The sequence below is a fragment of the Nelusetta ayraudi genome, unplaced genomic scaffold, assembly GCF_046127955.1.
Source record: "Nelusetta ayraudi isolate G7.1 ecotype Tasmania unplaced genomic scaffold, CSIRO-AGI_Nayr_v1 ptg000052l, whole genome shotgun sequence".
Classification (NCBI taxonomy): domain Eukaryota; kingdom Metazoa; phylum Chordata; class Actinopteri; order Tetraodontiformes; family Monacanthidae; genus Nelusetta; species Nelusetta ayraudi.
The window spans coordinates 6,699,800-6,725,997 of record NW_027466102.1 but is presented as its reverse complement, the minus strand read 5'-3'; the positions used below and the strand labels follow the sequence as shown (position 1 = coordinate 6,725,997).

The 26,198-nt window shown below is 40.3% G+C and overlaps 6 protein-coding genes across 7 annotated transcripts in view; 1 reads left to right on the top strand and 5 right to left on the bottom strand.

The window, feature by feature from the left end:
• Positions 1-7: 7 nt before the first annotated feature.
• LOC142896068 (gap junction Cx32.2 protein-like) lies at positions 8-2,259 on the bottom strand. The gene is made up of 3 exons (XM_076037538.1): positions 2,108-2,259; positions 1,271-1,409; positions 8-793 (listed from the first exon to the last, which is right to left on the bottom strand). The coding sequence occupies exons 2-3, from the start codon at positions 1,397-1,399 to the stop codon at positions 194-196; spliced, it is 729 nt and encodes a 242-aa protein (XP_075893653.1). The 5' UTR covers positions 1,400-1,409; positions 2,108-2,259; the 3' UTR covers positions 8-193.
• Positions 2,260-3,349: 1,090 nt separating this feature from the next.
• LOC142896205 (gap junction Cx32.2 protein-like) lies at positions 3,350-4,645 on the bottom strand. Its single transcript, XM_076037742.1, has one exon. The coding sequence runs from the start codon at positions 4,606-4,608 to the stop codon at positions 3,781-3,783; it is 828 nt and encodes a 275-aa protein (XP_075893857.1). The 5' UTR covers positions 4,609-4,645; the 3' UTR covers positions 3,350-3,780.
• Positions 4,646-7,554: 2,909 nt separating this feature from the next.
• On the bottom strand, positions 7,555-8,899 carry LOC142896178 (gap junction Cx32.2 protein-like). Its single transcript, XM_076037702.1, has one exon. The coding sequence runs from the start codon at positions 8,839-8,841 to the stop codon at positions 7,978-7,980; it is 864 nt and encodes a 287-aa protein (XP_075893817.1). The 5' UTR covers positions 8,842-8,899; the 3' UTR covers positions 7,555-7,977.
• Positions 8,900-10,804: 1,905 nt separating this feature from the next.
• On the bottom strand, positions 10,805-14,401 carry gja11 (gap junction protein, alpha 11). The gene is made up of 3 exons (XM_076037768.1): positions 13,762-14,401; positions 12,566-12,751; positions 10,805-11,842 (listed from the first exon to the last, which is right to left on the bottom strand). Exons 1-3 carry the CDS (start codon positions 13,888-13,890, stop codon positions 11,240-11,242), a joined length of 918 nt encoding a protein of 305 aa, XP_075893883.1. The 5' UTR covers positions 13,891-14,401; the 3' UTR covers positions 10,805-11,239.
• A 2,594-nt stretch (positions 14,402-16,995) lies between these two features.
• Positions 16,996-20,545, bottom strand: hsdl1 (hydroxysteroid dehydrogenase like 1). The gene is made up of 5 exons (XM_076037559.1): positions 20,082-20,545; positions 18,916-19,364; positions 18,016-18,099; positions 17,655-17,807; positions 16,996-17,452 (listed from the first exon to the last, which is right to left on the bottom strand). Exons 1-5 carry the CDS (start codon positions 20,299-20,301, stop codon positions 17,381-17,383), a joined length of 978 nt encoding a protein of 325 aa, XP_075893674.1. The 5' UTR covers positions 20,302-20,545; the 3' UTR covers positions 16,996-17,380.
• Positions 20,546-21,809: 1,264 nt separating this feature from the next.
• The window catches only part of tbc1d32 (TBC1 domain family, member 32), a 64,922-nt gene continuing 60,533 nt past the window's right edge, over positions 21,810-26,198 (top strand). For both annotated transcript variants that reach the window (XM_076037558.1, XM_076037557.1), the window contains exons 1-7: positions 21,810-21,964; positions 22,374-22,538; positions 22,962-23,139; positions 23,372-23,443; positions 24,796-24,915; positions 25,298-25,376; positions 26,090-26,193. In XM_076037558.1, the coding sequence (XP_075893673.1) occupies positions 21,810-21,964; positions 22,374-22,538; positions 22,962-23,139; positions 23,372-23,443; positions 24,796-24,915; positions 25,298-25,376; positions 26,090-26,193 (873 nt within the window). The remainder of the gene's footprint in view (positions 21,965-22,373; positions 22,539-22,961; positions 23,140-23,371; positions 23,444-24,795; positions 24,916-25,297; positions 25,377-26,089; positions 26,194-26,198) is intronic.

Below are 26,198 nucleotides of genomic sequence, written 5' to 3'. Positions count from 1 at the left end.
TAAACTATCACGATAAGAATGACTTTATTTTTTATTTTTATTTTTTTTTTCATTTTCTACCTAAGTGGGCCATTATAATCTGTGTACTATACAGGCCAACTGTTCACATCTGATTTCTCACAGGTTGAGTTTCCACGGCGTTTCCATGACGTTTGTGGGCTGTGCTCCCAGGGGTGCGTCTTTCAGGACGCGTCTAAGAGTCGCCATTGAGTTGTGGGTACAGGTGTATAGTAGGAGCAGATTTATACTTTCTTCTGGACGACCGTAAGCAAACGAGGTAGAAGATCTCTGCCAAGTTAAGCAACAGAGAGACGCAGGACGCCCCGAGCATGAAGAGGATGAAGATGGTCTTCTCCGTGGGCCGAGACATGTAGCACTCAACAGTGAAGGGACAGGGGGCCCGGGAGCACTCAATTAATGGTTCCATGACAAACCCATACAGATAATACTGGCCGACAATGAAAGCTATTTCCATAAGAATCCTGAAAACTATGGAGGTCATGTAGGTACCGAGAAGGTTGCCCTTGAGCTGCACGTGACCTTTTTCATCGGAGTACCTGGGAACTTTGCTGAACCCCCCAGCCGAGTTCTTCATACGCTCTCGCAACTTATTCTCTTTGTGAATGACGTGGAGGACGTGGCCGTAGTAGATCAGCGTTGGCGTCGAGACGAAGATGATCTGGAGGATCCAGAATCGAATGTGCGAGATTGGGAAGGCGTGGTCGTAGCAGACGTTTTTGCAACCTGGCTGCTTGGTGTTGCAGATCATTTTCGACTGTTCGTCGTCCCACACCTGCAATGGGCGGAGATGAAATTAGCCACATGCTAGGACTTGCCGAAGACTCAAGTTTCAAGGCATCTGACATCATTGTCAGTTTAAAATCTCATCAAATGTCAACGATTTGATTACTAATTGACAAAGCTTTAGTTTTAAAGTACAGACATATTTTAGTTATCAAGTTAAAATTGTATTTTCTGTTATTTGACTTTGTGTATACTGAGCATTCTCTAGTCTTGGTGAGCATGTGGACAGGTCAGAATTTCCTACAGAATAACTGTAAAAAGCAAAACCTAAATTAGGAAAGATGATGAAAGGCAATTATTAATGCAGCAACAGATAGTAGAACTGAACTTGTCAGTTTCAAGTTGCGGCTTAGGTCCCCACTATGACCCAGGGGTGTTTTTTTTTTTTTTACATATTCAAAATATGACACACACACACACCCTCCCTCCTGCGCCAAAATAGTATTATAAACAGGAGAGCACATACCTTATCCGCACCGGTTCCAAGGATCATGATCCTGAACACGAAAAGGACGCTGAGCCAGACCTTGCCAATGACAGAAGAGTGCGACTGGACCTTGTCCAGCAGCGACGACAGAATCCCCCATTCTCCCATTGTCTAGAATCTGACGAGGGAAAAAGCAATTTGAGCGAATAAAAGTTTTCATTCACCAAAGTTTTCAGCCATCAGCCGTCAGTTCCACTCATTTCAATGGAGTCCTTCAGTCAGTTGCTCACTGAAAGAGCTTGCATGGCATTGACTGGAAAGTTATTGAGTTTCATTATTGACTAATCATTAACTGTAAATGAATATTAAATTATTACGTTGTAAAAGTTTTTAATTTTTTTTTATTTCGACCGCATAATTTTCGTTGCCATGTTTCACAACGATTGAATAAAATGAATGAAATAATTTGATAAGTGGCACTTCTATTTAGATTCTGGAGGCATGATCTGGCGGTGCAATCACAATGAAACGTATTGCTCAGAATAAAATAAGGAATTCATGCTACCAGTATAATATGTAATGATAAGACAAACTCGTATGCAAGCGGACACACGTGTCTTCTTGGGCATTCAAATATAAGAATATTTTTCATCGAAAATTAAAAAAAATCCTATTGTGTCAAAATTGAAATCTAAATACAAGTGCTGTCAACATTTTTTCAACAGCCGTAGACGCTAAGACGTGTCTTTACACAAAATGGTACAATACAAATAACAAATTATTCTGATTTGTATTTAGATTGAGACTTGATTTGGTCCTTGAAATTGCTGTCAAAACAATTCACATTTCACAAACAAAAACAATTGTGGACCTTACCTTGGACGTTTGAAAAGCCCCAGTGCAGACAAAGGGAACCGGTCACCGATTGTGCAGCTGAACTAAAGGCAGACCTGAGCACTGTATTAAACTTGCCTTCTGAGTGTTGAACTTTAGATCACATGCAATTGTGCAACTGCGTGAGCAGTCACGTTGTCATGACATCTGGAAAAGATAAAACGTGGGTTGATGATTTTTGGCCGAACACCTGTCCAGGTTAATGATTGGTGGGGTATAGTGCAAATTCTGGCTCGCACTGCTTGTAATGTTTTTTTTGTTGTTTTTTTTTTACAGCAGCTCTCCGATGTTAAGTTTTTGTAGTCAGATATATTTATGTACATATTTTATTTGTGCTTTTATTTTTGGAGAAAAAAAAACAAAACAGACACAGACATAGTAAAAAGTTATGCATTCCAGTGAACACGTCAGAGACTAAGTGAGGGTCGCGCAGTCATGTTGTTCAACTGTTGCTGAGACCACGTCAACATTTTTCTCTCCCATTCTGGCAGCGCGTTTCATGCAAAGTCTGAATAAATGGAGCAAATCTAATAATATTATAAGCTTCACAAAGATGCTTTTGTTTCAGGGATTTGGTATTTAATTTAAAATATGTTAAGCAGGCCCACATGATATTTTTTGGGACCTTGCCGTCGGTGCGGGAGACGTTCAGCGAGTCACACTTTGTTTTTGTTTATTTTATTATTTTACGATCACCGCCTATATTTCAAAATTCGGCCATGTCAAGATCATTCATCTAAGCAGGACTCTGACAAATATGGGCCACTCCCAAAAGTTCACAGTGATTAATACGTGAGTCTCTGATTGGGCATCTGAACAGTTTTAGTGACCCATTATATTGTTAACTTTTAAATGTGGCAGTTTAATTACTAATTAATCGCGAGAGAGCGCTTGTACATCAAAACAAAAAAGGCTTCCTGCTAGCAATCTTCTGATCTCAAGGAAACAAGCAAGGAAACGTTTGAGTGTTGATTAAAATGTGTAAATGTTGAGTGGACGAGCTGCACATGCAAACTGTATTATTACTATTTTTTTTTATGAAATTATGCCGCAAACAACTCTAAATCCAGAGGGACACAGATGCAGATCTGTCACTTAACAGATCTGGGAACAGAAGTTGATAATGCAGATTTAGTGTTATGTCCGTTTGTTTTCATATTCACTTGGCGCATGTTCAGTGCTATTTGCATGTGTTTTATGGAGTTGTATGAAGTGGTTTGTGAATTCAACAACAAACTGGCATTTTTTCTCTCTTTTTTTTTATTTTCTATAAAAATGACAAGGCATACAACATTTCTCCTCACAGTAGAAACGTACAAAAATCACCAACAAACACAAACGTCCCTCGTGAACATTTGAGGTTCAAGTAATTATGGAGAATAAGTTAACAAAAGGAAGGTACAGTAAAAACAACCTAATGTAGAACATATTTACCTCACGTGCAGGTCAGTAAGTGAGCTTTAATGAAGGTATTTCATGAATATTGCACACTATGCATCATAAGTTGTTATATAAAGAACGCAAACTTCTGAAATCACAAAATATGATAGCAATTGAGACAGTGCGAAAATCATAAAGCTAACTGTGCGTTCTGTTGTAATTAGTGAACCAAGAACTTTCCAAGTAAGTCCTGCGTATCTGTACAATGAATTTGATTATAGCGGTCCGTCTTTGGCCCCTTCCAGGCGTCCGCCGATGCTCTGCCTGTTCTGCTGCTTCATGTTCATGTTGTTCTGCCGAAGTGTTTCTGCTGTTGGCCACAGGGCATAGTGCTCTTCTGGGCTGAGATTGTGAGCGCGAGGCCTGGCGCCACCTCTGACCCTGGTGCACAGGAGGTAGAACACCTCTATGACGTTAAGGACCAGGGAGACGCAGGCTATGACCAACATGAAGATGATGAAGATGGTCTTCTCCGTGGGTCGAGACATGTAGCATTCTACGGTGAAGGGGCAGGGCTCCCTGGAGCAAGGGAACATGGGGACCATGACGAAGCCATACAGGTAGTACTGGCCTACGATGAAGCCTGCCTCCATGATGATCTTGACAAAGAGCTGGGTCAGGTAGCTCCACAGCAGGTTCCCCTTGATCTTCACCTTGCCAGCCGCGTCGGAGTACTTTGGCTGCTTGACCACATTGTTCTCATCGGAGCCGGACAGCTTCTCCCTCAGCTTGTTCTCCTTCTGGACGATGTGTATGACATGGCCCAGGTAGATCAGGGTCGGCGTGGACACGAAGAGGATTTGGAGGAACCAGAAGCGGATGTGCGAGATGGGGAAGGTCCAGTCGTAGCAGACGTTCTTACAACCAGGCTGTTGAGTGTTGCAGATGAAATCGCCCTGTTCATCATCCCAAACGCTTTCAGCTGCTGTGCCCAGCACCATGATCCGGAACAGGAAGAGGACGCTCAGCCATATTTTACCGATGGCCGTGGAGTGCGACTGGACTTTGTCCAGCAAAGATGAGAGGAATCCCCAGTCACCCATCTTTCTTGGTGATTGTCAGCAATCTGAATGAAGTAAAGAGAATTTTGGCATTAAGAAAAAAAAAATATTCAGAAAACACAAGGAAATAGCATGACACACGCTCCAAATGAATCGCACTCTGGGTTGGACAAAATTCTTCTGATTTTACAATAATTAAAATCTCATGTTTCCAAGGGGATCATTGTCAGTGACGGACCTGCATCCGACAAAGAACAGTTGTACGTCGTTGCTTTTAGTGATGCATTGCGGAGACGTTGAGTGGACTATATGCTGAATACTGATATTCACTCGGAATTCGGATACCACTACATGCATATCCACTATATAGTGCAGTTTTGTTCTATGCCAGTACGGTAATCCATATTGTTGAGATTTTAAAACCAACATGAACAATGAAATGAATGGAATAGCTCGGAAGCACAATAGGGAATTGCTATGAAACACAGTACATATATATATATATATATATTTCAAATATCTACTACATCAGGAATAAGCACAATTAGTGATGTTATATGATTTGAAAATTCATCAAATAGCATTTTTGTCTATGACAAAGAGAGAAGCAAAAGTTGCATCTTACCTGCTGAGAGGGAAGGAAGGATTGCGAGATCGGATCACTAGGCAAGTTGAACCTTGGATGTTTGGGATGGGTGAGGCGTTGCGCAATTCACGCCTCATATTAAGTTGTACCTGACAACTAAATTATATGTGTGTAAGGTGTATGAGTTTGTATCTTCAGTGTCTGATAGTAAGGGAAATTGAGAAAAAAACACATCACAAATCCGGAAATTTAGGATTTTCATAAGGTTGAAGTACCTGGTAGGAGCGTGAATGTTCCAACAAGTTTTTTTTTCCCTTCTGACCAGTTGAACCTATAAAGACCCATTGTCAACACAAAGGCACCCACAGTTCAGAGGGTCAACTACCCTTACGACCAGCAGCCAAGAGTGCATATGTGAACAAAACAAAAACTGCCTTTTTAATACACAAACTGTGAAAGTAACACTTTAGAGTAAGTTTTCTCTGTTTTCCTGCAACGTTGCTCAAATTGATAACAAGTGTATCCTTCTTTTACAGTTGAATTCATAAATGAGGACTTGGGATTTTTGCTATTCCACTGGCCCTCTGTAGTCCTCTTTGGTTTGGTCAAGTCCTGTCTCTGGTGGCCAACCTCGCCGTCTCAGCAGTACATGAATATATTTGGTGCTTCAGAACGTTTGCTTTTCCCTTCAGCCGATGGTGACCCTGTTTGCACAGTGACAAGACTTCTGCGGTTAATATTCTTTTTCTTCTGGTCAGACATTAAGTAAAGTGAGTGAGATGTTGAGGTTGAGAGGGCTGTCAGTTGAATTGCCTACTGAAGAAGAAAAACGTTTCCCTTCAAAAACTGTCCAAGTAAATAAAATATCTCACTTAACCTATGTGTGACTAGAAGAAACAAAACATTTGTCCCGTGACTTCTTGGGTTTTTGTTTTTTTTCCCCACTGGAGTCGAGGTTCCAAGTATCTTGTTGATTGGGGGGAGTATGTCGCATTGGACAGATATCGGGTCTTTGCTTGCAACATCACGGACCCTCCCTCAATAGGTACATGGACATGCACAATCAGATCAAACACCGACCAAAATTGCGTTAGCCCCGTGCTTGCCCCTACCTGCTCATTTTTAAACAAGGAGAATGTTTCTTTGGGTGTTGCAGTTTTAGAAGAAACATAAAACGAAGTAGCTGGAATAGTCAGGCTAGCAACCATCTTAAGTACTGGTGAGCTTCTGGGTATAGATTACGTCAAAGTGAATGGCATCAGGGAAACTAACAAATCAAAAGTATCACTCTATTCAAAGTTCCTGTAAGCTTTCACCGGCAGCTACAGTATCTGCTTTTGACCCCCAGGTTTTGCCTGCCCTCTGAGAATAAGCAACTTGGTATCACTGAGTGATACCAAGTTGCTTTCCATGTGGGGCGCACCAGGTTGTTATGTTACATAAATCCAATGATACAAGAAATGATTCCTATTGCATAACAGATGAGGTGACATGATGAGAGAGGACAAATGTGGACGTGATAAGCGTTGTGATAAAAATGAAGTCAAGATTGCATGTGTGACGCAATTCTACTGGCAGAAGCTGAATACCCCAGCCGTTACCTCACTACACGTACCAACATACACTCATGTGTACACTCGAAACAAAGCACAGAAAGATGGACACTTGTCACTTCCTGTGTGCTTCAGATAAGAATCCCTCCCATGTTTTGCACGTAGTTTCTTAGTTGGGAATGCTGATTAGTCAGTAACAATGCACTGAAACCTAAAATGGATGTGACTGAAGTTTGAGGAAAACAATTTATATACTAAACTATATTTTTTAAAGTTACGTGTTTTGCCAAGGGCGCATAGCAATATGGTTTAAAAGGGTCGACTTTCTGGTAACACTGTGACAGTCAAATTCAATTTGAGCAGTGTTTTTGGAAGAATGGTACATTCAAGAAGAACTCCTTTGACCAACTTGTTCATTTGCATCTTGGGAGGCTGCCATCAGTTCTTAACTTTAGACGAGCTTGAGGCGGAACCCCTTGACTCCATCAAAATCTTGTATCAGAATATAGAAGTAACTAATAGCAGAAATTCCAAATGTAATTACAAAATGTAATACAAATTTTAGTAATCCACTAATATTTATTATAACATTAAGTTTTAAGCACATATGGGTAGAAATCTTTTAAACCTGTTATAGCTTTTCAGTTGTGCTGTTATTGTCCTCATATTCACTCTTTTCTGAAATTTAATTGGACTTTGGGAAGTTGTGATAGATGTCTTGCCCACATACCTGTGGCACAATCACAGGCAAAACTTCCGAAAACAATCTAAATGTTACGTACGTCTGACTCTTAAACTATTTGTGTCAATTATAAAAAACAAAATAAAAGTTATGAATGCATTTGCAAGTTCAACTTCATATTGTTTTATTAAAAATAAGTCAAAAATAAAAAAACAGTCTCTTTGCAACACAAACTGCCATTTACAAAAATAATTAACAAACAATCATCACAGATGAAGTGAATCACTTTTTTTTAAGGTTTTAGTAATCAAGAAGGCAATAAGTTAGCAAAAAAAGTTACACAAAATAACCTAATGTGAAACGGTATATAACTATCACTTGCAGCTCAGCAAGTGATAGTTACATAGATATGTCTTGAATATTGCACACTTTTCATCATTAGATTTTCATACAAGAAATACAAAGTTCCCCCAAAAATCTATAATTTGGGTACACACTATTATAATCAGGAATCTAACTATGTGTTTTGTTATGATTAGTCAACCAAGAACTTTCCAAGTAAGTCCTGTGTATCTGAACAATGATTCTGTTTACTGGTCGCCCAGTAGTCGTTTTTCGTCCTTGGCTCCATCCAGGCTTCCGCCTACACTCTGGCTGGCCTCCATCTCCATGTTCACCATGTTCTGGCGATGTAAGCTTGCTGTTTGATATCCGGGGGGGCTCAATGGGGCTCCCATTTTGTGATCTGGGGGGTAGATATAGTGCGTTTGAGGCTTGGAGCGACATCTGACCCTGGTGCACAGGAGGTAGAACACCTCTATAACGTTAAGGACCAGGGAGGCGCAGGCTATGACCAACATGAAGATGATGAAGATGGTCTTCTCTGTGGGTCGAGACATGTAGCATTCTACGGTGAAGGGGCAGGGCTTCTTGGAGCAAGGGAACATGGGGACCATGACAAAACCATACAGATAGAACTGGCCTACGATGAAGCCTGCCTCTATGATGATCTTGACAAAGAGCTGGGTCAGGTAGCTCCACAGCAGGTTCCCCTTGATCTTCACCTTGCCAGCCGCGTTGGAGTACTTTGGCTGCTTGACCACATTGTTCCCATCGGGGCCGGACAGCTTCTCCCTCAGCTTGTTCTCCTTGTGGACAACTTGTATGACATGGCCCAGGTAGATCAGGGTCGGCGTGGACACGAAGAGGATTTGGAGGATCCAGAAGCGAATGTGCGAGATGGGGAAGGTCCAGTCGTAGCAGACGTTCTCACAACCAGGCTGTTGAGTGTTGCAGATGAAATCGCCCTGTTCATCCTTCCAAACGCTTTCAGCTGCTGTGCCCAGCACCATGATCCGGAACAGGAAGAGGACGCTCAGCCATATTTTACCGATGGCCGTGGAGTGCGACTGGACTTTGTTCAGCAAAGATGACAGGACTCCCCAGTCACCCATCTTTCTTGGTGATTCTCAGTTGGTAACCTGTGACTGAAGTAAAGAGAAATACAAAGAAACAAAGATTCTTATAAATGTATCATTCAGGGAAATCAGCCTTTTGTGAAAAATATAACATCACATAGTGAAAAATATATATTCGTGTCTGCTTCTCTAATTTCAAAATAAAGGTCCTAAGGGTTATGTTCTTATGAAATCACATTAAACCCACATTACATTTCAGAATGAACAATTTTCACCTGCATTGTTGTAATAGTACAAGTGATTAGGGTTAGTTCGGTATGATTCTTCGTCATGTTCTACGGTGATATTTAACTAACGCTCAGTAGTGCCTGATAATAGCTGAGCTAATCCATTTATTTTAAACTATTAATTCCGTCTGCACTGTCTACACCACTCCTGACTGATCCAAACATTAACCCAAATCAAATCCTATATGGGTACAGGGCAGAAAATCACAGTTTCTCTTGACTCAGGTTTTTTTTTTTGTTTGATTTTGCTCATAGTACACCATAGTCATTTAATGTTTACCCCCAGAATCAGTCAGCAGATGTTTTCAAAGGCTCAGATATGACCAGTGTGAATCACACTATAGAAGAATTAAAGAAATTTCCTCAGAAATTAACATGAAAATGATCATTCCATAATGGGCAAAAGAAAAAAAAAATATGTGAAGGAATCTGGATAAGTGTGTTGTAAATGAAAAATGAAATCTGTACTGTTTCAAAAACAGACTTAAATAATGAAAATAAAAATCTCAGATTGAAATGAACAAGAATATTTAAAATGTATATCTAATTCATCACAAATAAGCAAATTTGCTGAAAATGATTTTTCATGAAGGAGAGAGAAGCAGCAGTTGCACCTTACCTGTTGACCGGGTTGGGAGAGTTGTGTGTGGTTTGAACTGATGGCTAACTAACTTGAACCTTGGAGTTTGGTGGGAGTGAGACATTGCGTAATTCACATCTGCCTTAAGTCACGTTGACAGCTAGGCACTGCTGAAATGATATATGTGTAATAATTGACAGGTGTTTGTATCTTCAGTGTCTGTATGTTCTTGGGATGCTGAGAAGGAAGAAAAAAAAAACCCATTTGAATATAAACAAAAACACAAACACATAAAACAGGAAACTTTTTGTTTATTTTTCAAGGTATTTAACTACTAGCCAGTAGGGTCATCTTAGTTTGTAACAGGGGCAACTTATTGTGTGTCCCCTTTAGGGCAAGATATCTCCATTTAGACGGTTTCTTTGGTTTTAGCAGATATGATTAATAAATTACAAGATAGGTCACAAAGCGTCATAGACTTGTCATTGAATATACTTCTTACCACACAATTAAAAAAAATGCATGACAAAGCGTCCGGTATCCCTTGATAACTAACTGCTGTCACACGGCAATGGAACTCATTTTTAAAGGAAGACTGCTTGGATTTTATAAGACGCTGCCAGGTAATAAGGTAAGACATGAACTTCATTCATCATTAGGAGGTATACGTAGTTTTTTTTTTTTTTTTTTTTAAACTGAAAAAATGTTTTGTTCTGTCAGGACATTGTCTTCTCGGGAAGGATTGCAGGTGACTCCCTCATCTGTCTTGCCAACGTCCAGAATTGTTTTCAACCAATTTTCTTTGCACTGATTAACTGCCTCGCAGACGTTTCCTTCTTTTTAGGATACGGCCTAACCAAGAAGCAACTGCTGTAGGTTGCCTTAAAAAGAAGCCACCGAAAAAGACAAAGAAAAGCAACAGGAAAGAAGTGCACAACTCATCCATACTCTGAATACTGCAGTTTTATAAAAATGGATTGTATTATTATTTTTTTTAATAACAGACATTAGCATTGATGATTTCTTGTGAACTCCTCAATCACAATGTCTTGACATGGTAAGCCATTGCAGCTTGTGGATTGTCCTTTGGTGGAGATGTGAGGCTATTGATTCCCTTTGCACCAACAGGAAGGCTGGACAAATCAGAACAAAGCAGACTTTAACATTTGATAAATCGAGAAAAGGCAAATCACCTTTAAAAGCCTTTGCCTGACTGTCACAAATGCCTTCCATAAACCCTGAACCCGGATTCACGGATGTCGGAAGTGTTCCATCTTGCGTTCCAGGTTAGGAAACATGATGACAAAAGTACAAAATGTGGATTTGAAAAGTTTATTCAAAACGATACCTAAAATGTGGCTTAATCCGTCAGTAACATGACATCACAACATAACATGGTTCTGCTATTTTGTTCATTTCAGGCATCATCGTGCTTGGGACTCGGTTGTGTTTACAGAAGCTTGTCACTCCAGCCCTTATCTCACGGCACGTGCACAGCAACACTCTGGTATACATCTGAAGCAAAGCACATAGGAAAAGCAGGGGACCTGTCAATCCCTCGGCACTTTCAGATGTGGATCTCCCCCATGTTCTTGCTCTCCAGCGGCACGCCGTTTGCCTCAATGGTTCCCCCGCCCATCCCGTTCACCCCCAACTTCCGCGCGTGGAGTTGCTCTAGCTCCAGGTTCGCACAGTTTTGGATGATCTCGCTGGGACGCTTGAACGTCTTCCTGCCCGAGAGCGGCGGCGTCACGGGGGTCACGGTGTAGTCCTGCCTCCTCGTCATGCACTCCTTGGCGGCTTTGCCGCAGAGGTAGAGCAGCTCGAGGAAGCTGAGGACCAGGGAGACGAACGCCGCCACCAGCATGAACCAGATGATGACTGACTTCTCCGTGGGCCTGGAGAGGAAGCAGTCCACCTTGTGCGGGCAGGGGAAGCGGGTGCAGACGTAGCGCGCATCCAGGGTGAAGCCATAGAGGTAGTACTGACCCATCAGGAACAGCACCTCCAGTAGAATCTGGGCCACGAGATGGACGGCGTAGCTACTGAGGAGGCGACCTCGAATGCTGATCTTGCCGTTGCTCTTGACGTACTTGGGGACTTTGTAGGCCCTGAGGAACAGACAGGCTTGCTCGTCCAAGTCCGCTTGCTTCTTTATTCTCTCATTTTCCTTTATGAAAAAGAGAAAAATTTGTACAATTAATAATCAATTAATTTATGGACACTTAGTTTTCAGAACCATACAAGAGTTTGTTTGGTGGCAATCAAGACAACAGATGTATGCACAAGAGGAGGAAAATGGAATATGAGCAGTCAAAACTTGTTTATCTTGTTCTGCAATGAGAACTTCTGAAAATGCCATTGTTTAACTCTATTGGCAGTTAGCTATGTGGACAGTTTTGGATCAAGTACAAGAAAAAACACTTTAAATATGAAAAAAAAACGTACTTTGAAGTACTTGGATACTCTGAAAAACTGAAGTAATCGATCTTTTGCTATTAGACGAATCAACAGATAGAAATTGACTAAGTATAGCTAACTTTACTTATCAGTTAAGTTAGCAGCCTCCTTTAACATAAAAACATACATAAACTTTTTTTTAAAATTAATTATGAATTATTTTGAGGCATTATCTAAAGGGATTCAAATTATTAGATGATTTACACTCAAAGGTGTAATTCTTGCACACCTTTGAGGACAGGTGGGTACAGGCTGTTTCCTGTACTTGAAAGTTATTTCTCACCATATGCTCTACCTTACTGCATGAGTCGAAGATATTCTGAACAGAAAAGATGATCTCCTCTCGCACCAGTGAACAAAACTTGGGGATGGTGGCACCAATACAGAAAAATCTAAAAATTGCTGTAAAAAGCCACCTACTGCAGGAACGTACCTTCTTCTCAACATGAATGACATGAAGAACGTGGCCAAGATACAGCAGCTTCGGCGTGGCCACGGCAATGATCTGAAGGAACCAGAAGCGAACGTGCGAGATGGGGAAAGCAAAGTCATAGCACACGTTCTCGCAGCCAGGCTGCTGAGTGTTGCACACAAAGTCCGACTGCTCGTCACCCCAAACCTGGCAAGACACAAACGCATACAACTCAAACCCTTCAGAGAGCATTAACCTCTTGGCCGTGATGCAAATGACCTACGATGAAATTGATCTAGTTTTTAAATAAGATTGGAATTGACTAAGAATAAGAATACGAATCTAATGGAAAGACGTTTTCTGATGGCCACCATGTCTCACATTGTTCTGATTACAATGTGAAAATATGAATAAAATCCTGTGTGGATTAACTATTTATCCACATGAGTCAATACCTATTTGTCAATCAGTGATTGGACGAGGGGTTCGATCATAACGGTTGATTCATTTGTGATGCCAATGATGCCAGAAATGGTTTCGAATCTATTCAGATACAGTAAACGAGAGACTAGATTGAGACTGGTCAGAAGAGATTCACTCCCCCGACACCTACCGCATCTGCATGACTTCAGTCGGTATTTCCTACAAGCATTAAACCAAATGATAGCTTAATTACAGATATAATTTTATTTTTGATGGACAGTTATGTCTGTCTTTATCGATGTGTTCAAATATCTATCTCATGGCCAACAAAATATTTGGTCAGTTGTCAATTTTTTTTATATAAATGTGTTTAACAGTATAACCAACCAGTGACTATTTTCCTGTGTGTAGTGTGTAATTTTTGGATATTTTGAAGAAGAAACCGCAACATTAAGTGGATATATTTCAGATTGCAGCATTTTTCACTCTCCATCCCTCTCTTGAACTTGCCAGTGAACTACAGTGGCCTTTGCACCCAAACCTGGCTACCTTGTCCACCTTCTTTTTATAATGCTTTATTTGAAGATGTGAGCAGTCATAAGCACCGCAAAACGTGCTGTCCAGCGGGCTTGATTGTCCACACCAGGCTTCCTTAGAAACATGGCGGTGCACGATGGCAGCTAGCAAGACCATTGATCTGCAAATATACACTTTTATTCATGTATTCATGGGTGGTAAATTAGGTGTTCACCAATACAAAAATAATTTTCTGTGATGTACTGGACATGAGAAACCTTGTCAGCTGCCGAGCGAAGGATCAGGATGCGGAAGATGAAGAGCACGGTGAGCCAGACCTTGCCGAGCACCGTGGAGTGGCTCTGAACTTTGTCCAGCAGGCGGCCCAGCACATCCCAATCACCCATCTCACCAGCTGTCCTGAATTTTGAGACAGGTCATTACACAGACTAATTCAGACTAACACACAAAGATATGGGTGTGAAATTCACTGTGAGGTTCGAGTCAGAGCAGACAAAGCCAGGTTTGTGTGTGTGTGTTTGCTGATAATTCCACAGCTGCTGATTGCAAGTCTCCAAAACATGCTTATCTGCTGGAAGGCAGGAGACCTTAACCTTGGCTAATACCAACCACTGCAATGAGCTTAGATGCAAAATGACCTTTATAAGAAAATGAGGATGCTATAGTTTGAAAAGACTGAAAAACATCACATAACTTCTTATGAGGATAAATTTATATATAGAAAATGATATTTTAGGTGCATTATCATTTTAGCTATACTGAATCAATTCAGAATAAAATAACTATTTGTGAAAGTCTCAGATTCTTACACAAGAAAATTTTACTGAATATGTGATGTGATTTTTTTTTTTTTTTTACAGACATGACACTATCACTGACAAATAATTTTAAATCATGAATTTACTGCCATATACTTACATACAAAAAGTACTTTATACCTTATTTAGAGAAAAAGAATCACAACCGTGCAAAATATTGTTTTTTTAATGTACAAACTACAAATACTATGATTCAACATATAAAATTGTGCAAGAAAAGATTTGTCACCTTTTTTTCGGAAAGTCACATCTACTTACGGCAGACAAATCCACGAGCGAAACAATGGCGGCTGCGAGCAAGTGATGTCTCTGGACGGCGGAGGTAGAAAGTGAAGAAGCGCTACTTTCGCTGCTCAGGGACACGCTATCTGGAAGGACGTCGTATTCCTCCCACGCACGCACACACACACACACACACACACACACACACACACACACACGCAAAAACAAAGACCCCACACAAAATAGGAGAGGCAGAGACGTTCTTCTGAACTTAAAATCTCACTTTTATTTTATAATTTTGCTTTTGGGGTAAGCTGACGACTCAGCAGGTGAAAATGTATCTGCACATCACGTGAGGTGATTAATAAAGTGTATTTATTGAAATTTAGGTTAAGTTTGTTATATGTTATATGTTACATTCTACGTACTATAAATTAGGCATGACCATCATTGTAGAGCAGATATTACACTGCAGCTCTAGTTCCAGTTGCTATGATGTCCACTTGTTCTCTTAATGCTTGCTCAAGAGACAGTCTGTTGACTGCTGCATTTGGTTGACTTGCTTGACTTTGCTGTCTTTACACTTTTCTGTATTTTCTACGTTTTCCACTCCTTCCAAACCCCATCGCCATCCTCTTCTTTTATAAGTTGACACGATCAACCAAACGTAAAGTTCTGAGGTAGTTTCTGTTCCAAGAATAACAATGGGACTGCATTCTTAAACAGATCACATGGTCAATCTTAAAATCACTAATACAAAAATGGAAAAGACTTCTATGGGATATTTCCTCTATATGACTGATGAGAGGGAATGTACATGGGTCTGAAGCCTATCCTGACTATATTTTGACGTTACCAGCTAACAATGACAACTCTAGGTGCTCCATAGCTCCACCTACAGACAAAAACCAATACCCCTATTTCTGACCGCTTTAACCTTATTCAAATTTGACAAAATTCGGTAAGCACAACGGGACCGATGAACATTTGTTTTAATGCAACAATGACAACTCTAGGTGCTCCATAGCGCCACCTACAGGTTGGGTCAATTGGAGTTGGAGGCGTCTGACGAGTCAGCAGGCATCTGAAGGGGTCGTAAGGTGTTGGAGGTGGCGTCAGGAGGGGATTGCAGGCGTCGGGAGGTGTTGGCATGTGTCGGGGACGTAGGCGGGTGTTTGGGGGGTGTCGACAGAGGTCAGCAGGCATAGGGAGGGGTTTGCAGGATTTTGAAGGGGTCGGCATGTGATGTGCGTCGGCGGGTGTCGGTCACGGCAAGCAGGCTCAGCCCCATCAGCGCTGCTTGCAGCTTTAATTTTTTTTTTTTTTTTTTTTATTACAAAGAATTAAAAAATATATATCTTTCAGAAGACCATAGAACGACCTTAAACAGATTAACCTCTAGTATGACTAATAGGCAAACTGACAGATTCACAGACTCACAGCATTTATGCTAGCCTAGTTTTAGTGCAGATCACCACCAGTTTTCCTGCCACAATCAGAAAACAAATCTAAAAGCATTGGTTAAGGATATTTGGTTTCAGGATATGTTTTTCTTTTTTAGGTTATTCAGTTTTGCAATGCAGCGCCAGGCATGCACACGTAGGCCACCCCTCATATGCAGCTTATTGTTTGTGTCTCTGCTGAACTCAGGGAGCACCAGAGTAAAGCCTGGCAGGAGGCCTCATGCTTGTCAAGTGTATGTAAATGATTTACTCCTGTCTGACCTTTTGACAGGCAAACAGCATTTTTTTCTTTTGCTTTGTTGGTCATGGACACAGTTGATACTTTGCATATGCATCACCTAAGCGAATGCAAATCAGATTATAGGACGGTTAATTAAGAGTTGGCTCGTCCTTGAAACCTCACAACATCCAAATATGCCAACACTTTAATACATTAGCGCAATGTGTATATCACATGGTAGTGACATGTATTTTATCTTCATGAAAAAACATCACGCTGTCATTGTTTAGCACCTCATAAACATACAGACGCTTGAATGTCAAGACGCATCAAACCCCAGTTTTATTTAAAAATAAATAAACAGCCAGTATCAGGATTATCATGTTTTTAAACATCGCTGTCTCATCTTCTGTATCTTATCTTACATCATAGTGTGCTGCGCTTTATCTATAACAAATTCCAATCGAGGCTTTTGATCTCACCCTGCACTCAGACATAAAAAATAAACCCAATCTGCAGCCAGTCTTATGTAACCATCAAGTCCGCATGCCATCCCATGTTAAGTTGTAACTCAACAATAACTTGCAATGCAGAAATTCAAAAGTGATAACAATGCAAAAGAAAGCTTTCTAAAAACGTATGAGGTATTTTTTTTTTTGATCAGTGCATGAGTGGTACAAATACATTCACTCTAGCTTGCATCCATCATCCATTTTCCATCACCACTTGTGCAACAGTCAAAGTCATGGGTTGTGGGAGCTGACCACAGCTGTCTTAGGCCATAGGCGGGGTTCAAATCTGGACAGGTTGCCAGTTCTATTGAACAGTCATTCCCACTCACAATGCCAATTCAACGGTTATCAATTAGCCTAGAGTGCATGTCTTTGGACTTTGGGAAGAAGCCAGAGTACCACACCTAAAAGACATTGCTGAACCCTGCAATACTGTGTTGCCCTCCCTGCATATTTTCTTTAAATAAAGAACAATAAATTAAAAAAAAAAAACACTTTTCAATGATTGACCCTACGACAAACCAAATCAAACCAAAGGGCAAAAAGGGATGATAGAAAACTAGAGCAGAGTAAAGCCGGTATACTATAGTGCATTTTCACTGTGTCCAATAGGTCCAGTCTGCCCTCAGCCATGGGCGCCCTTAGCTTGCGCCGATGAACGTGCGTGACCCAAGAACCCAAATCCACTCGGGGATACAGCTCATCAGTCCACACTAGCGGGGGGAGAAAGAAAGAGAAGCAGGTCATGTCACTGAAATGCATTCCATCCATTTGAGAAGGTCAATGCATCAGTTGCAAGTCACAAACTACAGTAGTTGGAAAAAAGAAAGTTTTTGGACACCCTTAAAATTGTACTCAGTCTCCATGCACGTGCCCCAACACTGTATATGAGACTGGTGAGTGCTGGTGTCTGACCTGCAGTGTGTGAGGCCAGTAGCCAGTGGTCCTGCTGGAGATGCCCAAAGTGGAGATGGCATGATGAGCGTACACCTCCGGATTTGGGGTGAAGAAGCCCGGTCTTGATGTCGGTGTCCGTGATGTTGACGGCTGACGCTCACTTGAGGCTATCTGGACGCACATACAGATGCCCACAACATATCAAGCACTTAAAAAAATGCATTAAAAATGCACTACTTTAACCAATAAACGTTGATACAAGCCTTTAGATTGGTTTTTGTGGATTTTTTTTTTTTTATAATGTACAGGCGATACTCAATAAATGCATTCAGTATCAGTACACCTCAATCAACTTGGAGCAACTTGGGTGGAAATTTACCTGGAGAGGAATCAGACTTTGGACAAAGATCCCTCGGTCGCTGTATTCCAGGTGAAGTGCTCTTGAGAGTTGATCTAAGTATCCCTGGATTGGACATAAAAAAAAAGGAAAAAAAAGACAGGTATTTGAAACAGCAGCAGCAATGCCCTAACGTACTCATAACTTTCTGCACAGAAAAAAAAAGAAATAAATGAAAGCCAGCTTGAGGCATGTGTTATACATGATGCATTAGAGCAGCGTTTCTCAAATGGTGGCTCGAGGTCCAAAAAAGGGTCATGGAGCTGTTTTGATTGGCTCTGTGTGTGTGTGTGTGTGTGTGTGTATTTATATATATATGTACATACATATATATATATATATATATATATATATACATATATATATATATATATATATATATATACACACACATATATATATATATATATATCTATATATATATATATATATCTACATACATACATATGTATATATATATATATATATATATATATATATATATATATGTATATATGTATATATATATATATATATATGTATATATATATATATATATATATATATATATATATATGTATATATATATATATATATATATATATATATATATATATATATATATATATATATATATATATATATATATATATATATATATACACATATTACATATGTACATACGTACATATATATATTTATAGAAAAAGAGTATTGTGCATTTCTTTTGCAGGACACACAATTCAATTCAATAATTAAAAAGTGAGCTAGCTTTTTTCATTTTTGTGGAATAAATTTGGGTGCTGTGGCATGAACGTAATAAAAAATGTGGGTTCCGAGACTCCACCAGCTGAGAACCACTGCATTACGAGCGCACGCTGACGTGTTTTCGCATTCTCTCACGGCAGAGGCGGTGAGCAGCGCTCTCCCGGGCAGGGTTCGGCGACAGGCTGCTGACGATATGTTGACCACGGCGCCTCGGCTGCGCTCCAGCATCCCGGGCAACACCAGTCTCGCCATTAGAGTCACCAGTGTGACGTTCCTATGCACCGCGTCCAGCGCTCCCTGCTCCGGCATCACGGCCACGTCGTGAGTTACAAGCAGGGACTCGTCCAGGCAGTTCACCAGGAAGCCAACGTCTTTATCCCTGACGGCGTCTTTAATGGGCTTACAGGCTGCCTGGTCCAGACAGAGGTCAGCGAGGACAACAACAGTTTCCACGCCGTAGTTTTGTGACAGGGATGCGGCGGCGTCCCTGACCAAGGACGTGTGTTCCTGTGCGACAAAGATGATACTGACGCCACGCCTGGCCAACTCTTCTGCGTAGGCTTGGGCCACAGGCTGTGACGCACCTGTAAAGAGGAGGGCAAGTGATGAAACTTTCAAATCATTACAACTAAAGATACTACTGGTGACCAGGAAATTAGGCAGTTAAGTAAGAAACTGCACCTAGAATACCACATTTAAATACAATATTTGCAGTTTTGTCACAAAAGTAATTATGCTTCAGTTTTCCAATTCGTGCAGTTTAATAAAACGTGTCAGCGATCTCTAACACTACTCAATGGCACACAGTGCCATTAACCTCATTTTTACTAGGAAAGTCCAATGTTATCAGCCTGCCGATATCATCAGCTGATAAAGGCATTAAACATGAATATCGGAAAATATCGGTACGGGGAAAAAATATTATAAAAAATAAAAACAAAAAAATTCTCACGAATTTGGTAGTCATGCCGAAGAATGAATTCCTCGAGTTTCCTGGTATAACTAAATAGCAAATATCAATACTGTACTCGTCTCTACCACGCTTGATGATGTCATCAAACCGCATCGAAGCATAACAGCAAGCAAGGCAGTGTTTCAGCAGAGCGGTTCCAGTGGTGGCTGGCTGCTAACAAAATAGGTCGTTCGTCACTGACAACATCATGCGAGACATCACAATACAAATTCGCCATAACGTGTAAATTCTCTGAACGCATACATAGCTATCGGTTGATATCGGTATCGGGGTTGGACAATATCGGGATATCGGTCGAAAGTTAATATCGTACATCAGTAATTCTTACCATAAATCACAGCCCAGTCACCAAATTGCTGAGTTAGCCTCTTGGTTGGGATCATTCTCGGCAGGAAATGCACCCTGACCAACGTGCAGCATTCTTTCATCAGAACGAGCGCCTTGCTACCCGCGTAGAGAGCACCAACCAGGGCCAGTGTTTCATAGTAAAAACTGCATGATCGAGAAATTTCTCTGTACAGCAACTGGAAGCTGTCAACTGCCGCCATGGTCGACACGGGCAATGCTAACGCTAGCTTGTACGCAAAGAGTAGTATCAAACGGAGCAAAATTCTAGACGTGAAGCTGTCGGAATAAGTCAGGTGTGTGGGGAGAACATGACGAAGTTTCCACGCAGAAAAAAATTCATAAGGTTTAAGATTTAAGTTGTATTTCAGCTGACAGACATGTCTACATGCCTACACACAGCAGGGAGAAAAAAAAACCCAAATATTAAGTCACATGACAGGGAACTGCAGGTGCTGCGTTCAAGTCAAAGAGGAACATAAATATAGCGATAAGAGAGTAATTGATAATTAGTGTATTTCTGTAATTGTTGATAACTGAAGTTTACTAAAATAAGTAAGACACTATGTATTATTAATTTAACCAATCATTATCAATTTTTACATTTTTATTTAACACAACGAGCTAAATAAGAAGCGAAGTTTCCGAGGTACATGAATGCTACCGTGCGCTCCCGACTGACTGCCCACAATGCACCGCCGCTTCGGCGAGTGGATGTTTCCATAGAGACGCAACAGTCCCAAAATGATGGCCTGAATAAATTCCACAAAGGTCCAGAAACAAGCTGACAAGGTCTGAAGTTTTTATCACTGATTTTTTTTTTTGTAGCCAGCGACGTTTTAGTGATGTATTTTTTATAAAAACCTTTCAATGAATACCTGATACTGGTTGCCTCTTGCTAGCTATCCAGTGGTGTTTGTAGCAGGTCAAGCTAACTGTATCTGCAGGACGTAAACATTTTAAATGGAAGTGAAGCAGAAACCCTTCACGTGAGAATGTATTTTTTCCCCCCCGCGTGGGTGAACGGATGTTCGATGTACGAATGTTCCCCCCGTAGATTGGTAACACAATACAGCAGTAAGGCATGAACAAACAATTTAAAATAACATTTAATGACTATAGTATAAATATTTGGCTACTGTTTTTGCTTTTGGAGCCGGAGGCGTATGTTTAAATTTACCATTTAAACATTTTGATGTAAATCTATGATTCCAAACCTTAGCCTGAAAGCCCAACTTGTGTTAAGAAAAGAGTTTTAATAGGGATATATGTATATATATATATATATGTATATATATATATATATATGTATATATATATATATATATATATATATATATATATATATATGTATATATATATGTATATGTATATATATGTATATATATATATGTATGTATATATATATATATATGTATATGTATATATATATATATATATATGTATATATATATATATATATATATATATATATATATATATATATATATACACACACACACACACAATGTGATTATTATTGTGTATTTGTAGGTTTATTGAAAACCATCCCTCCATCCATTTTTTTAATTTGCATTTTTTGTCCACAGACTGTTGGTTCGGCCGCTCCGTTAATCAGTATGAACACTTTGAAAATAAAGAGATGTACTTTTGCACTTTGTTGTGTAAATGAACATTTAAAACACTTTGTGGTGGCAGTTCCTATGGAGACATGTCTCAGCTGTCGGCTGAGGACGACGTGGAGTTGGAGTCTCTGCTCAAGCAACTTCTGGGAAGCGTCAACGACAGGATCTCCGGCGCGCCTTCGCTTGAGTGTGCCGAGGAGATCCTCCTTCACCTGGAGGAGACTGACAAGAACTTCCACAAGTAAGCCATTCCACATTAGAGAGAGAGAAAAAAAAATAGGATCAAGAGGATCAGGTATGGGTTCATCGTCGGGTTAGCGCATATGATACAGCCAGCCCTACAGCGGTTTGGACATGCATTATTAAACATATGTCGACGGGAAGATGATGAGGTTGGAGCTATCAGGCAGGAGGCCAAGTTAGAAGAGCAAAGAGGAGGTTTGTGGACATGAAGGTAGTTGGTGTGAGTTTCCGAAAATCTGACAGTTACTGTCAGAATGAGCAAAAATCCGCTATTTCTTTCTTTTTACCTGATCTGTTCACGTCGCTAGCTAGTATTGCTCTCCCTAGGCCTTGTTACTCATTGTAACCGATATATCAGTTTCTTTGTCCACACAATGGCGAGTGTTTTCACAATGCTGTCTCCGCAGTTATGATTTCGTCAAGTTCCTACGCCAGTATATCGAGAATTCGCTGGGGGCCGTGGTTGAGGAGGAGACCAAAACGTTGACCAGACGAGATGGGCAACATGCGATCGGCTCCGGCCACGACAACTTGATTCATACGGTCACCCGCCAGACCCAAGATTCCGCTGAGTGAGTTTGATAACATCAATATCAATGTGATATTGATATTGGTACTGATATGTTTATATATTTTGATCATGTATGATAACATATTATCATAAATCACAAAAACATATTAAAATAATTCTAAAAAGGTTAACAACAAGAAATCAAGAACAAACAAAATAGTAGCTGCATCTGCGACTTCATAAGTAACTCAGTTGCATAAGCGAAAGGGAGTAGGAAGACGTAGAAACTTGTGTTTTGCGTATATTGAAATCAGGAGATGAATTTAAATGTCACTCTCACTCATCATTTGCGGATTAGACACTGAGTTGGTTTATAAACAACTACTGGAAAAAACAAAAAAAACCAAAACCATCCTGCAAGTGCAAGACATTGAAAAAGCAGTGCGACAACGCATGCATGCACACCTGCCCAATGCTGTTACAGATACCATCAGATGGTGCAGAGCTTGAAAAACTCCACGATGGCGGCGGTCGAGTCCTTGATCAACAAACTGGAGGAAGACCAGGTGAGGAAGGAGCAGATGGTCCGAGAGAAGCAGCGCTGTCAGTCCAGCAGTCAGTACAACGACGACGGCTCGGACAGCGATTCCTCCTTTAACCAGGTCGGAGACACAGCGGGGCTCATTAAAACACTCTCGCGTTAGCGATCAATTGAATTAACAGATTCAGTTGTGTCCAAGCTTTAATATCCTATTAAAGTCCTCAGTATCAATCGCTGTTCATATCTGTGGTAGAACAAGTCTAGATCCACTTAGTGGCCTTTGGCTCTGAGAACTGGCTGTTTTGTTGGCTGGTGCAAGAAGACTAACAATCTTTGTCTTTTTTGAAATTCAGAGTTACGCGTTCATCAGACAGGAGCAGCTGCAAGCTTTGGCGGAAAAGCTCGACTCCAGTCGACCCAAGCAGGTAGAAATGTCACCGTCCACACTGAAGGTCTCATCAGCGCTTTGTTGTGGCCAAGACACAGCAATAAAAAAAAAAAAAAAAAAAAAAAATTGGTGAGGGAAAATAGCTTTTGGACACCGCATGCATTTGCTGTATTGTGCGAAGAATCAGTCTTAAGTCTCCAAGTGCACTTTATTTTAGTGCAGTCGACAACACTCACACACACGCTGCAGGTGCACTGTTCTGGTCCATCCAGCTCAGGACTGGATGCTTCTGCAAGATTACGTCCCTTGTAACACATACACAATACACACAAGCAGTATTGTTTGGGATTACTCCATCAAAGTAATCCAACTACTGATTACTGATTACTCCTTAAAAAGTAATCTAATTACTTCTTTAATTACTTTGTTTCATGAGTAATCAATTACTAATTACTAATAATTACTTTAGTTAAAAAAAATAAAGTGACAGTTGCTCAGTGCTTTGGAAAGAATTTTTTTACAGTGCAAATTTTGCAATTCCAAATATTGCCTCGGTCCTCTTAACACGAATGAATGTTTGCTCTCGGAGCACAAACTGCAGATTTCACAGAACAAACTCATGTACAGCACTGGTGCCTTTTGCACAGCCCGTATTGTTAAAAACAATTAGAAGCACTGTAGTTAAAAGATCTCTAATGTGCAGAGTACTGCTGACTTGCTTGTAAACATGGCCTTCAACAATTTACGAGGTTCGACGTGGATATTTCCAAAGTTGAGAACGTCCTGATTCCTGCACATAGCGCACAACGAACCACAATATTCTTTGATTTAGACGAGATGAACTCGAAATAATGTTTATATTTCCAGCTATCAAACGCAATCGCTGTTTTTTCTTTTGCCGCCGCCATGCTTGCTTTGATATCAGTGGCGTTTGCATGCACGGCTGCATCATTGGCGTTGTGCTTTTTGGATGTGTTTTGAAATTTCAAACATTTCTTCTTTTGGTTTTTTATCTCGCATAATATTTTGGAAAAGTAATGGAATCGTTACCTGATAAAGTAATTATGATACAATTACCAGTTTTGCCACAGTAATCCTATTACATTACTGCGTTATTCAAAAAGTAGTTTAATTACAGCAGTGGATTACTAAGTAATAGATTACTCGCCAACAATGTACACAAGTTAACATTTTTGTGTGTTTTTGTTTAAAAAAAAACACACCCAAAATAGTTTTCATTTGTCTGTGTGTTTATGATGCAGCCAAACCTTTTGATGGTAAATATTTAATTTTAAGGGGGCGCTGAAAACCTTTTTATCCTCTGCTGCGTACATCAATGAGACAAACAGTCCTCTTCAGTTGAAAAGTTCAGTTGCTTTCGTGTGCAAGGTGCGCTGGGAGGCTCTCCAGGCCCTTTGCTGCGCTCCTCCCTCCGACGTGCTGAGCTGTGAGAGCTGGAGCAGCCTGCGCCGGAACCTCTGCGCGGCGTTGAGTGACCCTGACCTCGGCGTGAGTCTTTGCAGCCGCCTCGAAACCCGCAACACCTGCTGAGCATCGACCAAGAATGGCCGTTGTGCAATCACAATCCTAGCAATGATATTTATGGTATCTGTGATAACTGTGGGTTGTCAAGGCAGGGTCAAGGTGGAAATCACGTGCTGGTTCCAATTGACCAGGTTTTTAAAAAAAAAAAAAAAAAATGTTGGTTATCGGTTATTTTTTGCAGTATTGCTTTTGTAGGCTCGGCTTTTGTAGTTTTAGTTGGAATCTTTTTGTAAATATTCCATGTTATTGTTTTTATTTTTGCACACCTTGATGCATTGATGACAGCATCCAACTGCCACGAATGCTGAAAGTGAAAAAAAAAAATGATTTCTTGCAACTCTTCCAGGACAATGTGCTGCAGTTCTTTGCAAAGAGTTTCTCCTCCTCTCCGCTGAGCGTGACGAGGGAGATCTACACAAGCTTGGGTAGGCCACTCTAAACAGGATAGATAGAGTGCATAAACCCTGTCATTGTGCTTGTAGTATTAGCACAGCTTTTTTTTTTTTTCAATTTTTTTTATTTCCAAGTCTGTAATGAAAAAATCATGCTGCCATTTTACTGTTTTGTGTTAAAATATATTGAATATGTATTTATAGAGAATATGTTGGGAATGTTATTTTTTGCAGGACATATAATTCAATTCTGTAATTTCAATAATTTATTGAGTAGACATGACAGAGGGTGGGCTAGCGTTTTCATTTTTGTGGAATAAATTTGATTACTGTGGAAAATAAGGAATATAAGGGTGATAAGGAAAATAAGGAAAACAATGTGGAGACTCCACCAGTTGAAGGCAATGAAGGCATTGAATTAGGGATGCAAATTAGCGATTAATTCAGTAATTGTTAGTTGATTGACCATATTGATCGATTAACGATTAATTGATTTTTCCTGAGAACCTAAATTTCACAATGAAAAATTGGTCACATTGGACCCTCAACATTATTTAATGCTTAAATAATGTTGAGGGTCCAATGTGACCAATTTTACGACTTATTTAATTTAATCGATTCAATTCTTAATCGACAATTAATCGATCAGCGGTTAATCGTTAACATCCCTAGATTGAACGGATGGAAGTGATGCAATTGCAAAATTTACCAAAATGATGCATTTGCAATTTCTTGTGGATGTGCAGCCAGAAGTGTGGAGTCCAGCTTTGCGTCTCTCAAGATCAGTTTCCCGAGCGGCTCGGCCTCCGTGGACATCAGCAGACCTGAAATCAGCCGCCTCCTCAATCAGGTAGA

Excerpts from the sequence above, each read along its gene's own strand:
- LOC142896178 (XM_076037702.1), bottom strand. The coding sequence starts at position 8,841 with ATGGGTGACTGGGGAGTCCTGTCATCTTTGCTGAACAAAGTCCAGTCG.
- LOC142896068 (XM_076037538.1), bottom strand. The coding sequence starts at position 1,399 with ATGGGAGAATGGGGGATTCTGTCGTCGCTGCTGGACAAGGTCCAGTCG. Across the intron at positions 794-1,270 it reads TTGGAACCGGTGCGGATAAG|GTGTGGGACGACGAACAGTC; the intron begins GTATGTGCTCTC and ends CGCCCATTGCAG.
- hsdl1 (XM_076037559.1), bottom strand. The coding sequence starts at position 20,301 with ATGGCGGCAGTTGACAGCTTCCAGTTGCTGTACAGAGAAATTTCTCGA. Across the intron at positions 19,365-20,081 it reads TGACTGGGCTGTGATTTATG|GTGCGTCACAGCCTGTGGCC; the intron begins GTAAGAATTACT and ends TCCTCTTTACAG. Across the intron at positions 18,100-18,915 it reads CGCTGCTCACCGCCTCTGCC|GGATACTTAGATCAACTCTC; the intron begins GTGAGAGAATGC and ends TGTCCAATCCAG.
- gja11 (XM_076037768.1), bottom strand. The coding sequence starts at position 13,890 with ATGGGTGATTGGGATGTGCTGGGCCGCCTGCTGGACAAAGTTCAGAGC. Across the intron at positions 12,752-13,761 it reads TTCGCTCGGCAGCTGACAAG|GTTTGGGGTGACGAGCAGTC; the intron begins GTTTCTCATGTC and ends GTGTCTTGCCAG. Across the intron at positions 11,843-12,565 it reads TCATTCATGTTGAGAAGAAG|GAAAATGAGAGAATAAAGAA; the intron begins GTACGTTCCTGC and ends TTTTTCATAAAG.
- LOC142896205 (XM_076037742.1), bottom strand. The coding sequence starts at position 4,608 with ATGGGTGACTGGGGATTCCTCTCATCTTTGCTGGACAAAGTCCAGTCG.